General features: G+C 57.5%; 1 protein-coding gene across 2 annotated transcripts in view; it reads right to left on the bottom strand.

Moving 5' to 3' along the window:
• NSMCE1 (NSE1 homolog, SMC5-SMC6 complex component) overlaps window positions 1-13,215 on the bottom strand; it is a 30,189-nt gene that overhangs the window by 1,882 nt on the left and 15,092 nt on the right. For both annotated transcript variants that reach the window (XM_008685215.2, XM_008685214.2), the window contains exons 3-5: window positions 4,177-4,298; window positions 3,178-3,255; window positions 2,053-2,199 (exon numbers count right to left, since the gene is read on the bottom strand). In XM_008685215.2, the coding sequence (XP_008683437.2) occupies window positions 2,053-2,199; window positions 3,178-3,255; window positions 4,177-4,298 (347 nt within the window). The remainder of the gene's footprint in view (window positions 1-2,052; window positions 2,200-3,177; window positions 3,256-4,176; window positions 4,299-13,215) is intronic.

The following is a 13,215-nucleotide window of genomic DNA, read 5'->3' as shown; positions in this document are numbered from 1 at the left end:
TCCCCGCCCGGTAGGCCCACGGCCCAGGAAGCCGAGCAGGGCTGGGCGCCCCTCACACTGCCGGTTTCCACCAGCCGACAGGTGTCCACGTTGGCCCCTTGGCAGACCCGCCAGGCAGGAAAACCTAGGCCAAGACCAAAAAGGAGCCGAGGTGAGGCTCCCCGCACCCCTGGCTCTACACCTCACTTGTACCACACATGCGTGATCGAGGTGCCAGCAGCCCCCGAGCAGGGCTGGTCCTCCTACGGGGAGGACACGGAGCTGGGAGAGGGAGGCGGTTTCCCCACGGGGCGAAGTGGGCACAGCCCCTGCCCGAGCGCTCACCCCTTCCTCTCCTCCCCCAGCCAGCACCCCAGCCGCCTCCTGCGCCCCCGCACTGCCTTCAGCTCCAGGGTCATTGCCCCAGTTGGGGAAGGGCTGTCCTGGGATCGTGTTTCCGTCCATCTGTAACTCGACTTCAGCAAGCTGCCTGCCCGATCTCTGGCTCCTCCCCAGACCGTGGGCCCTGGGCAGCAGCGCCAGGCCCGGTTCTGCTCTTAGTGTCCCCAGGCCTAGTGTGGGACTCAGTGCTTGGCAGTCCTGTGATAAACCACCCAGGGAAGGTGAAGTTGACCCTGCACTGAGACCACAGAGGAATGCCCAAGGCTCCAGTGAACAAGTACAAGTTCATGGTCGGGCCCAAGCCACATTCTAAACATCTGTGTGCCTGGAACCGTGCCTGGTGCTTATCATTCATGACCCTGCTCGGCCTGTGGGGGCCCCGTCACAGGGAGGGCAGGCAAAGTGCCCTAACCCCCAAAGAAGACCCAACTGCACAAGATCTCCCAGGCCTCGCAACCACTCGAGCTCAGGCCCCGCAGCGCAGTGGCCCGAGGCGTGGGGGTGCGGCCGTCAGCAGAGGCCCACACTCTGAGGATCCGCACCCGCCCAGGGGCCTCCCCCCGACCCCATCCACCCGCCCTCTGGCCCACCACTGGGCACAATCATGTCTGTGCCCTGGATGCACATGATTAACTCGTGGGGCCAAAGCAGGGTGCTCGGGGCTCCTGGAGTGGCAGGGTGGGTGGCTCTGGGCAGGAGGACCAGCAGGTGACTACGGTGGGTTTCTGCAGGAAGACCGGTTATTTCCTCACCTTCCCATGAGGAACAAGTACTTCTTCTGTATTTAGGGGAAGTTTTAACTAAGGCCCAGCCCAGCCACGCCCCCAGCAGCACTGACAGAGCGTCTGCAGGTCAGTAAGGTGCAAGGAAAAGTCGTAGCCCCCACCCTTAAAAACACTCCGTCTGCGGGCAGAGCTCCGTCGGTTACAACCCAAGCTGCCTGAGAATGTTCCCTCTTGCCAGGCCTGACCCGGAGAGGAGGAGAGCACGGGACAACCGTTGGGAGCTGCAGTCACCCAAGCCTGAGCCTGGATGGGGCTCTGCCGCTGGCCGGATGGGCGGCGTCCCCCACGCCCCGGAGCCGCGGCGCGTTCCGCTCAACAGCAGAGCTGAGGGGCTCTCTGTCATCACGGGGCTGCAGGAGAACCTGAGGCCGCAGTGGGCACGATCGTGCCCGGGGGTCCCAGCACCCCTGCCCTCGGCCCCGTAGCCTCTGCAGCCAGGGAAGCACTCACTGCCACTTTGCGGGGACAACCCCCCACGGGAGCAAGGACCCAGCACCACAGCTCTGGGAACCAGAGGCAGGCTCTCCCGGGAAGGGAAGTGCAGCAGCGCCTCACCACGAGCTCGGCCTCCAGCCACGGCTCCGACCACCAAGTGAGGAAGTGGAGGGCTGACCTGAGTGCTTGGGGACTCGGCCGAGGTCAGGGGCCAGCGCGGCTGGTCAGCCTCGGGTTCCTGGCAGCGCTGCTGCCTTCTGTGGGAAAAGACCAGAAACATCTGCTCTGCTCCAGCCAACAGAAGCAGCCACGGGTCTAGCAATGGGAACGTCTACACCGTCTGGTCCCTTCCCGGAGAGCCCCAGCTCCTCTCCGGCCCCTGCCCACCCGTCCTCTCGGCTCCTTACGGGCCAGCGTCTAAGCGAAAGGCCTGGAATAACGTGACACTGACCTCGATGAGCCATTTGTTTTGTACAAACTTCTGCAGCACCTGCTCCGCCTCCTTCTTCCTCATCTTCTTGCCTTTGAGCTGATCCACCAGGTTCAAAATATTTGTGGAAGATGCAAAGCCAGTGTCGGAGTCAATAATCAGTTCCAACTGAAAGAAACAGCAGGTACCACGTTGCAGGCAGAACCGGGCTCTGGGTGGGACGATTCTTCAGGAAGCCGGTTTCCTAACCAGCACCAAAAGCCGTAACCACGGCCAATCCTTTTGACTCCATGCTCACCCTGTGACATGCCCCATGAACGACCTTAATGCCTCCAAATCAAGAGTCCTCTCTCGCCCCCCACCTCCCTGAAAGCAGAGCAGCTGAGGAACGGATGCATCAGGAGGTGGCACCCTCCTCCTCACACGGGGGCAGGACATCAGGGCTCAGGGGCAAGCTGGAGGCAGGAAGGCCGGGACCGCAAAGCCACGGTGGGCCCGGAAGCAGGCACGCTCGGGGGCTAACGGTCACCAGAGGAGGCTCAGGAAGGAACGATTCTCGGACTAGTCGTCAGAGACTTGGATTCGCCAGACCTGGAGGAGGCCAGAACGTCTCAACTCTTTACCGCCCGGTTATCCGACGGTGCACTCACGACCGAGAACCACTGCGGCGGCCAGGTGTGCGGCCGGCTGAGTGACAGGAGGGCTGAGCCAACGGCTCTGATGCTGGGGAGGCAGAGCAGCGCCTCTCAAACGTGGATGGGGAAACGTGCCGTCAGGGCGGCTCATTACAATGCAGACCCAGATTCAACAGTCCGGGGCGGGGGGCGGGGGGACTGGGATTTGGCCTTTCTAGCAAGCTCCCTGCTGCTGCTGCTGCGGGTCTGGACCGTGCTGCGAGCACCAGGCAGTAATCCCCGTTCACCTGCATCGCACACCCAGAAGCCTGGGGCACAACCAATCCGGTTCAAACCTAGAGAAGTTCTTCCTTCCCGGGCAGCCGTGGCGCCCTGCTCAGTGACCCCCCTGCACGTGGCCCCTGGGGCAGCCAAGGTCACCCTCCAAGATGACGGTTTCCATTTCTGATGATTGAAGACAGCGAGTTTCCCATAAGAAGCCCTGCCGATAAACAGGAGCTACTGTACTTACAGCCTTTCTGAACAGATCCAGCTCATTCTCTGCAAAATCTGAGGCCATTTTGGAAACAGACGTCGTCGCCAGATTCACCTACAAAAGAGGTCAGCGTGGCAGTCAGGCCGGGCCCCTCGATGGCCACTGAGCACTGGGGTCCAGGCCCTGCCAGCCACAGGGCTGGATCTGTGGCCAGTCCTACGTTCAAGCTCGAGCTCAGTCAGCACGTCTGCTTCTCGGGGAGCTTTAGAACTCCAAAGTTTGTGCAGTATCTTCCAAACTCCGGATGGGGGCTCGTCTGCACGCTTAATGGAGCTTCACATGCAAAAGGCACTGAGAAGTCCAGCAGTAAACAAATCTGATTTACCGATTTAATTCAGCATTCCCAGAGTTATTTGATGCCACAACCCTTTTGTCCTGGAAGAGCGTGGGAGTCCCTGGCCAGTGCCCCTCTCTGGGTGGGCCTGGCTGGGGGGAGCCTGGCCTCCTTGGATGGGCCTACACCGGTGCCCTGGCGTGGGTGGGGGCATTGTCTGCTCCGCCACCTGTCTCTCCCCTTACTCCCTGGCCAGGAGGGCCACCGGAGCCCAACAGGAGGCCCAGAGGGCTCTCAGTCCCAGCGCCACATTCTTCCTTCCCACAGCATCCATGTCTCATTCCAAATGAAAAATCACTTTCCACCCTTCAATCCTAGTGTTGCACACATTTGAGGGGACTTCTTATGTTGAACTGTCAACAGACAAAACCAAGCCTAACACATGCTGCCCTGTCTTGGGCAAGGGGCTCCATGGGGGACAGCGAAGTGAGCACGGAGGTAACCGCGCCCCCATCCCCGATCGCGGCAAAGGACACTGATAGCAGCGCCGGTGACCCGGGCAGGGCAGGGCGGCCATGCTGGGCTGAGTCTGTGTCCCCCACTGCAGGGCTGCTGGGGCGGGGGCACCTCCACCTCCACCTCCACCTCCACCCACCACAGTTCCTCACGGACACCGCAAGAGGGCGCCAGCGTGCACTCACCAGCGCATAAACGGGTCTCCCATCATCTTCGGTGGCTCCTTTCTTTATCTCAATATACAAGGACTCCAAGACACTGTTAATGTTGTTGATAAAGTCCTCCAACTCCTCCACGGCGCCAGTGCCTGGAGAGAAATGGGCCGGGGCGCTGGGTGGGCGATGGGCATCAGGAAAGTGTGGCTGTCTAGTCATTCCATCCACCTGAGCCCGTGACAGCAAGGCCAGGAGCAGGTAAAGGCCCAGGCCCCCTGGGTCAATGCCAATCGTGTGGCTTCTTCTTTCCTCGAGTATTCAGACAGGAAGGTGCTGTGAGCAGGAAGGCCGGCAAAATGGTGTCTTGAGCCTGCCCAGCTCTTCCTGTCCTTGCTGGAAGCCCCCACCTGCTGCCCCCTGCTGCCCCTCCCCCCCACACTGTGCTGCTCTCTACACGCTTCCCCAAGCGGAGGCTGTCCCTGCACAGCCTCACCCGTGCTGGGTCTGTCTCTATACCTTCTTCCCTTTATCCGCCATCCAGACACACACTGAACACTCCCGTGCCAGCCTGCGTGCTGGGCCCAGGGGCTGCGGGGCAGGGGGCAGCGGGCAGCGGTGAAGTCTAACTAAATAATCAGACCAGGGAAAGAGCACCAACTCACACTGAGCGCACCCCCGGCCCCGGAAGAGGCCCTGCACCGAGCACTTTCAGGTCATTAGTCCATCCTGCCAGCAGCTGTCTGAGGCAGGCACCAGCGTCCTCCTCCAGCTCGGTGGCGAGGCCCAGATGCACGGGGGCTGACATGCCCACACTGCACCCCGGGCACAGTGAGCAGTGGGGAGCCTGGCAGCATGGCCAAGGCCGGGCTCCGGTCTGCATGCTATCCCACCTCCATGCTGCCCGGGGCCACCAGTCCATAGATGAGGGGTCCGTACAGAACCCGGGGAGCCATCACCATCCCCGTGTGCAGGGGAGCTGGGGATGGAAGAGGTCCAGGGGCCAGTGAGGCTGCAGCGGGAGGCAGGGCAAGGCCCTGCAGCCCAGGGGAGGTGGCAATGGGGAGCCTTTCAGAGCCAGAAGCAGAGAAAGGATACGGTCAGCTCTGCGTCTTGGAATTACCCTTTTGTGTACTGTGATACTTTTTTCAACAAGAAGTCTTTATTACTGTTTTAACTTATTGAAATAATTTCACAAGATTTATGAGGAGAAGAAGCCAGTATAACAACAGACAATATGATACCACTTATGTTAAAAAACAACAATAAAACCAATGAAATACTGCAGGAGAAAGGCCTGGAAGGGTACCCACCAAGCTGATGGCTAAGGCCATTGCTAGGAGGGAGACACAGATGAAGGGGTCAGCCCAGGCACTTGATCTGTGTTTAACTTCCTACAGAGAGAGAGATTTCTGAGCTCCTTGTGTACCTAAGGAGCTGAAGTTTAAAAAAAAATGACCAGTCACGCTGGTGGCAGTGAAGGTTCACAGGCATGTGAGGCATGCAAGGGACAATTCTGACACAGGCAGAGGGGGCCCAGAAAAGCTAATGACAAAGACCAGGACAATAATATTAACACCCAAATCACAGCAGGGATCAAATCTTCCTTTTTTAAGTAAATTTAAGTTGTTAAAAAAAAAAAAAGCCCTTTAAATAAAAAATCAGTAGTAATAAATAGGTGGTGCATGGACATGGGACAAACGGCGAGGACAGAACGATGATGGGATGTGGCCCCAGCTGCTGAGTGCCTGGGAGCAGAGGCGGCCCAGGTGGTACTTCCTGCCTCCACTTGCGCCCTTCCTTTCCGAAATGCCTCCCTCCTCCTCACCCCCATTTCTGCCTACTCGTTACGGAAGCGACTCAAATAGCACTTTTTTCCATGAAAGGTTCTCTGGAGCCCCCAGTACACAGGGCCTTTGCCATCCTTCCTCTGCCACACAGATGGCCATGCGTGACGTGGGGACCTGGGCTTGTGCAGGGTGGCCAGGAAGCTTCTCGGCGGGCGGGAAGCCCTTCTGCCGCAGAGCTCCTGACCCTGGGAAGCCGGCTGCACGGCAGTTGGGCCTTCGGGAGCCGCCTCTCACCGCCTGGAGGTGGGTGACAGGGCTCTTCGTGGGCAGGAGCCGCTCCGTCCACCCAATATGACACAATGGCAAGTCCCGCCTCCCTCTGAAAGTGATAATGCACATTTTCCACCGAAAAGGCCACTCTTGGGTGTCGTTCAGAAAAATGTACCCTGTGGGCAGATCACAAACACTCCAAGACGGCGGACTTTCCAGGTACCTCGTCTGCATGGAGGTGAGCTAACAGCCCCTCCGCGCTTCCCCCGCTCCCGCCCCTCCGCCGTGTCGTCCACTCTCAATTTTCAGAAACATGAGTGTTTTCACTGAACAAAAAACCCAAAAAGACAAAAAACAAAAACAAAAACAAAAACACCCACTTCCTACTGCGGCCGTCCTTGCAGAAACCAGCCACCTGCTCAAGCCCACGCTCCCTCGCCTCACCATCTCTGACCACACGGCTTCCTAGGGCAAGGGCACGTCCGCGGCCCTGCCCGGTGCTGACACCGTGCGTGTTTCTCACGCCCTGTGCCAAACTACCTCCTTCGTACTCGTTACTGAGAATACACTTCCCTCGTATTCAGGAACACCCCGACCCGACTGGAGTTTTGGGGGCACAGCACGGTGCCGAGGGCTAAGCCAGTCCCACCCCGCCTTTCTGGGGGACCCCACGTGAGTCTCGCCCTTTGTCTCATCCCTGAAGGCCACCCACTGCCTCACCTCCAACTTCACGAGTCTAGAACACATCCCTCTGACCCTCTCTCTAGCGCCACCCCTGGCTCCAACCCCCCAGCCTCCCACTCCCCCGGCGTGCTGGACACGTCCCCTCCCGGGCACACCTCTCTGACCAGACCAGCTGAGGGAAGGTTCCCATGCCTGGCCTCCTGCAGCTCCCAAGCACTGCCTTCCCCGATCGCTTGGCTGCTCCAGTTCCCAATCTGGCCGCCCCACACCTGGAGTCTTCTGGTAACATTTGATTGCCGATAGCCATTGCCATCTCTAACCAGATCTTAGCCTTTTGTTTTTTGGTCTTTCCCCTATATGTGTGATTTGGGGAGGAGAATAATTCCAGATACCCACATCCAGAGAACCGGAAGGCAGGAAGCTGAAGGGACCATATCTGAGGTCAGGAGGAATGGCCCCAGACCCCATGCTCAGCCTATCGGACGGACACTCTCCATCTAGGAAGGGACAAAAGGAGAGCTCGAGGTGGGAAGGTAGGAAGAAGGCTTTGGCCAGAAAGTCATCCCGTGTCCTGGTGCCCTCCGGGTCCTGCCCATTCCCCAGCCTGGCCCCTGGCTGTCAACCAGTCCTGTGTGCCCCTGTCCCCAGTGCCCTTCCAACACAGTTCTTTTAAAGTCGGCCAGAACTGAGGTCGTTTGCTTGCTACCAAGCTCCCTGACGGGCCCATCAAATGTCAAGGGCACACCGGACCGGCGCTTCCCGACCTCCAGTCTTCTGAGGAGTGGTTTTCATGGCCGTGCCTCCACTCCCTGCCCTGCTCCCGAAGCCCCTGTGGAGCTCCAGTCTGCAGATCTGTATGAACACCCTGGGCCAGAGGAGGGTCGGAGGAGCCCTTGGGCCCCAATATCCTGTAAGGCCATGGTCATGATAAAGTGCGTGAGATAAAAGGCTGAACCACACACTTCCGAGGTGTTACTTCCAGTCTTAGTCCCGCCAGGTTGATGACTTAGGAGAATGAATTAATAACATCACTCCTCCCTTCAGAACCCCAAACCCATTGAGAAAAAAGACAGGCTTCAGCTAAGTACCGAAGTTACCAGCTTTTTTGCAGGTTGAGCTGGATCAGGGACTGGGTCCTTCGACACCACGGACCTGCAGCCAGCACCGTGGGAGGACCAGCTCCAAGAAGCAGCGGGCAAGGCCCCGGACCCACCACCACTGTCTCTTCTCAGAGAGCAGGTAACCCCCGGACCAGGGCACGCGGCACCACGTCCCAACCAAGCAGAGGTCTGCGGATCGTAGGAGCCCCCTGGGTCCCCTCTCCTTGGGAGCAGGGTGTCCCTGGGCCTTCCTTGTGGGCCGGGCAAACCTGCTCGAGACGGGCTACCAACAGCGAGCCTACAATGTGCGGCTGTAATCCACCGGTGTGCGTGCCGGGCACTGCTAACTCGCCTGCTTCACGTCATCACTACCAGACACTGCGCGTCACGAATACCATCGTGACACACAAGAGGCTTGCGGACAGTCCCCATCGCTTAGCAAGCGCGCCCAGGCCGGCCTGACCCCACAGCCCAAGCTCCGGTGCACGAAGCCACAGAGCCTCAGCGGAACGGAGCGAGTGTTCTCTGGGAACACGCACCCTGCCATGTGGGGGGCCGAGAGGCCAAGGCCCAGGAGAGGACAGATCGGTTCTTTCTTTAGCAGGAAATACCCGTCTAATGGGACAATTAAAGAAAGGGGGCTCAGCGCAGTCCATGGGCCAGGGCGGCACCACACGAGAGGGGACACCGCTCCTCTGACAAGCGGGGCTGCTTCATTTTGAGACTGCTTTTTCTGTCCGTTTTGGTTTAACCAACAAATCTCTTCTTGCTAATCACGGTCCCTGCTTCCCAGAAGACTACTGGACCCTGGGGCTCACCACACACTTGGGTGGCAGGCGGTCAGGAAGTCTGCTGCCCTAACTTCAGAGCAACAAATAGTTTTGTTCCAAACTAGGCAACTATAGATAGAAAATGGTATTTTTAGGCAGAGGAAATAACAGCAAAAAATAAGACCCCTAGGGACCAAACCCACTTGTGGGCCAACTCGCCCTGTGACAGGCCTCTCATCTGATGGGGCCAGCCGGGCGGTCCACCTGAGCACGGCACTGAGGACAGGGCAGGCCAGGCCCCGGATTGGACACGGGCGCTGGGGCACACTGGGCAGAGAGAGCCCCCCGCCCTGGGGCTGGGAAAGGCTGGCGGGCAGGGACACGGGGCCGGAGAGCTTGTATAAGGCATCACATCTTGGCCTGCGACCTTCCCGTCAACTGCCCGGGAGAAGGACTGTCTGGACGTTCGGCTACGTGGAAGAAAGACGGGCATGGACAACCGTGCCACTTCCAAAGTCTGGCCAGTGAACGGCGCTGGAAGAGCAGGGAGGGAGCGCTCTTTCATGTGGCAAATACGTGCGATAAGTAATTCTCTGTATCTGTGCGTCAGTTCACCGTGTACCCCGCTTCCACCCCCTCGTGACCTCATCAGAGCCTCGTGAACAACCACGGAGGCGAGCCGGGATACAGCACGGTCTGGGCGCTTCTGCCGAGGACACCAAGGGTCACGGAGCTTAAGGGCTTACCCAAGACCACAGGGCCAGCGAGGGACAAGGTGCAGACTGGAAATGCGATGTCTGGCCTTTAGTTTGGGGTCTGGTGACAAAAGGACTTGAGCATTCATTGAAACAAAGAAGTTTTGCTGAGACACGCAACAATGAGAATTACTTCAAAATAATATGGGCTAAGTAGGTAGGAGATGTGTAGATAAAACAGGATTAGTCATGAGTTGCCATTTTAGCTGGGCAATGGGCTTCGTTGTATTACTCTACTTTTCTGTTTGACTTCTCCCATTTAAGGGTAAAAACAAAAATCTCAATCCTCACCAACAGTGTGACCTGATGCCTTCACCCTCAGGCTTCTGAATCCAGAAAGAGAAAAATGGCCATGCCCCGTGACAAGGCGGGTGAGCTCAGACCTCTGATGGTAAGGGGGGCAGACAGGCTTTGAATAACAGACTGTTCTTAAATCTGTTGCTTAGAGAGCTGTTTCCAAATACAGAGAGACCTTTTTTTTTTTCGTCTGACTTTAGTTAGAAAGTCTGCTTTTTGGGCCTTCCTTCAAATGGCAGTACATAAAATTTCTCTCACACTGCTTGGCACAGTTCCTGCATCTCGGCCACAGGCACCAAGGGCCCTACGACCTACGACAGCACTGCCGGGGTGGTGACGGGTCGAGCGCCTACTGTCTCTGTGTGGCAGTAAACCCACCAATTGGCCAGGCCCCTTGCCAGAGCTCCGTGGGTCAGTGCTCCAGTCGGCAACTGAGCAGTGGTGTCTCCTGTCACTACGGTGCTGGGGCAGGTGGCATGCTGAATTACAATGTGAGTCATCACAGAAAACTAAGCCACTTTCAGCAGAACTTGACTGTTGATGCTATTAATGTGCCTTTCACTTCATCTCAGCCTTCGAACACAGGTGGGCCATCGACCGTTGAGACGAGAGGCGGCCCTCACTCCCACCCTCCCAAGCCCCCCAGGGAACCTCCGGGAGCAGAGGAAGGGGTGTGCGGGGCTGACCGCCCACCCGCTAGGAGCAAAGCGGCTCTGCTTTATCCCTGGCGTGTGAGCTTCCTCCTCCCCGGGTTTCAGCTGAGCCAAGCTTGTTGGTCCTGACTCAATCGGATGCCCGCGGAGGCCAGGCAGAAGCCCAGATGGGGACAAGAGCGGACGCAGTGGGTGACGTGGAGGACATGCATCCCGCCGAGAGCAGCAGGACTACTCCGCTTCAGCCACGTACCCAATCTTCGGATTTTTATCAGAAATCTCCCGGTTGGTTTGTTTTTTAACATGGTCATTAATTGTTAAAACACTATAGGGCAAACATACTGTATCCGTCAGCTAGATACCACGGACTGTCCCCGGTTTTCTAATCCTGATGTGGGCTGAGACCCTGCCATAAAGAGACTCAATGACTAATGGGGCCACTCTGTTCCCTGACCACCAGATAAGAGGCTGTGGGCTGCGAATAACTCAAAGGAAGGGACTGTGTCACACTCATTCTTCTGAGAGACTGAGTGCAGACATAGCTCAGAGATAGCTCGGGCTGCATTCCAAACCACCACAATCAAGCAGGACCACAGTGAAGCGAGTCAAGCGAATGTTCTGGCTTCCCGGTGCCCATAAAAGTTCCACTTACGCTACCCTGTCGTCTATTAAATATGCAAGGGCATCATGTCTGAAAAAACAATGCACGTACCCTTCATTTAAAAATACATGCTTGCTAAAAATGCTAATCATCATCTGAGCTTTCAGCGAATTGTCACCTGGGTCCCAGACCACGGTAACAAATATCATATGAAAATGTTTGAAATACTGCCAAGAAGGACCAGAATGTGACACAGAGACATGAAGTACGTTGTTGGAAAAAAGGCACCGACAGACTTGCTTGATGCAAGGCTGCCGCAAACCTTTGATTTGTTAAAAAAAAAAAAAAAAAGAAAGAAAAAAAGAAAAGAAAAGCAACATCGGGAAAGTGCAAGAAAAAGACGTATACAGCCCAGGAACAGACCACGCGTAAGAACAGGACTCTGACCCACAAACCGCAGCCACCAGCCCAGAGAAGCAGCCCCTCATGTACAGTAACCAGCCCGGGAGCCAGCCCGCCACCTAGAAGCCAGACCGCGGCCTCTAGCTACCAGTCGCGGAAGCCCGACCATAGCCCCGTGGTAACCGGCGCAAGAGGACCAGGACGTGATTTGTAACTGACGACTTGCCCAGTTCTTGCTTCCTGCTTCCAACGTAGGACCGGCCAGAGAAAGCCAAATACGCTCCCCTCACCAACCGCGGGATGTCCTGCTTCTGGTTAACCGGCCCCCCGCCTCCAGGCCGGCACACCCGACGCCTGCCATTCTCTCCCACTCCCCCGCCTGCCACTGGGTCTCTGCCGAAACACAAGTGAGGGGACTGCCTCCCTAGCCACAGCTGCTCGGACAAACACCTCTGCCTAGCCCCCTTCGGGCGGTCTTCGTTCAGGTCCACACCAAGCCTCAGCTCAGGGCCCCGCTCCCGGGAGTGTGAACGAGGGGGCAGAACGGTGTGTGCAGGGCTGTGGTGCTGTGATGGGAGACTCTGGCCACTCTGGCCAATTCTGCTCATCCCTGGAGTGTGGCCCGGCTTCCCACGGTCTCCTGGGAGACCCACCGTAGCCCTCTACCCCTGCCCCCCATACACAGCCGGAACAGGGCCAGCTCCTGGCACCCCCCTCCGCACAGCCACTGGGGGCTCCGTCACCCTCAGCCACACTCCTTCGTGATCCCAGCATGTGCCCCCTCACGCTACACCCCCATCACGTGGGCCTCCTGCCTGCCCACAAGGCCCCTGCCCAGCTCCACACCCACACTTGTGACTTCCTTCCGCTAGGACATAGGGACCACACTTTCTGGGTTTGAGGAGACAATGCCAGCACCAGACATTCAGCTCTACGGTCTCGATCATGTTACGTATCAGCGCTATAGAACTTCTGATAGCTACTACCCCCACACCCCATCCCCAGGATGCAGGGTCAGATGACACGGGAAGGGTCACACAGGAAGGAAGGGGCAGCGAGGAGCACGTACTGAACATGCACCAGGAAGCACTCGTACCAGCACATAATAGAAGTTTCCCTGTTTAACCCTCGCGACTAAGATTTCCTTTTGAAAACAGAAAGCTGACACTTGGAAACTGAAAGAACTTCCCCAAGTCCCTGACTAGAACTCTGTCTGCCAAAAAAAAAAAAAAAAAAATTGCTTCCCTGCTCTTGCCGGAGGCCTCTGTGACAGTCCTGTGGAAGAATTCCTCCCGGGCCTCCACTGGCCACACAGCACCTCCCTCATGCTTGGGATCCAGTAGAAAAGGCAACCCCAAACCAATGATGTCCACGCTCAGAAGAGAGGAAATCTGCGCTGGCCACCGGGGTCCGTCCCACCCTGGGGGCTGCGACGCACACAGTCAAGAGCGGCCTGGGATTTGGACCCGAGTCCTTCGGGAGCCAGGGCCGTGAAAGCAATGTTCGCTTCCTCATGGTTACGGAGCTTGCTGAGCCCAGAGTCCTGTCGAAGCATGAAACAGCCGCCCATTATGGAATTCTGTATGTTCAAAAAATTCACCCAGTTACATTGTAGGGGTGACCTTTCATGCTAAATTCCTGCCACGTTTCAGTTATGATCACATCCCTAATCCCCCTCCCAGATTAACGGGGACGGCAGGCGGGCTGGGGCAGTGGCAAGCTTATTAATGTTCCTCGCAGCCAAAGGGGA

Source organism: Ursus maritimus, unplaced genomic scaffold (genome assembly GCF_017311325.1).
Source record: "Ursus maritimus isolate PB19 unplaced genomic scaffold, ASM1731132v1 scaffold_2, whole genome shotgun sequence".
NCBI classification, from domain to species: domain Eukaryota; kingdom Metazoa; phylum Chordata; class Mammalia; order Carnivora; family Ursidae; genus Ursus; species Ursus maritimus.
This window is presented reverse-complemented; position numbering and strand designations above follow the sequence as displayed.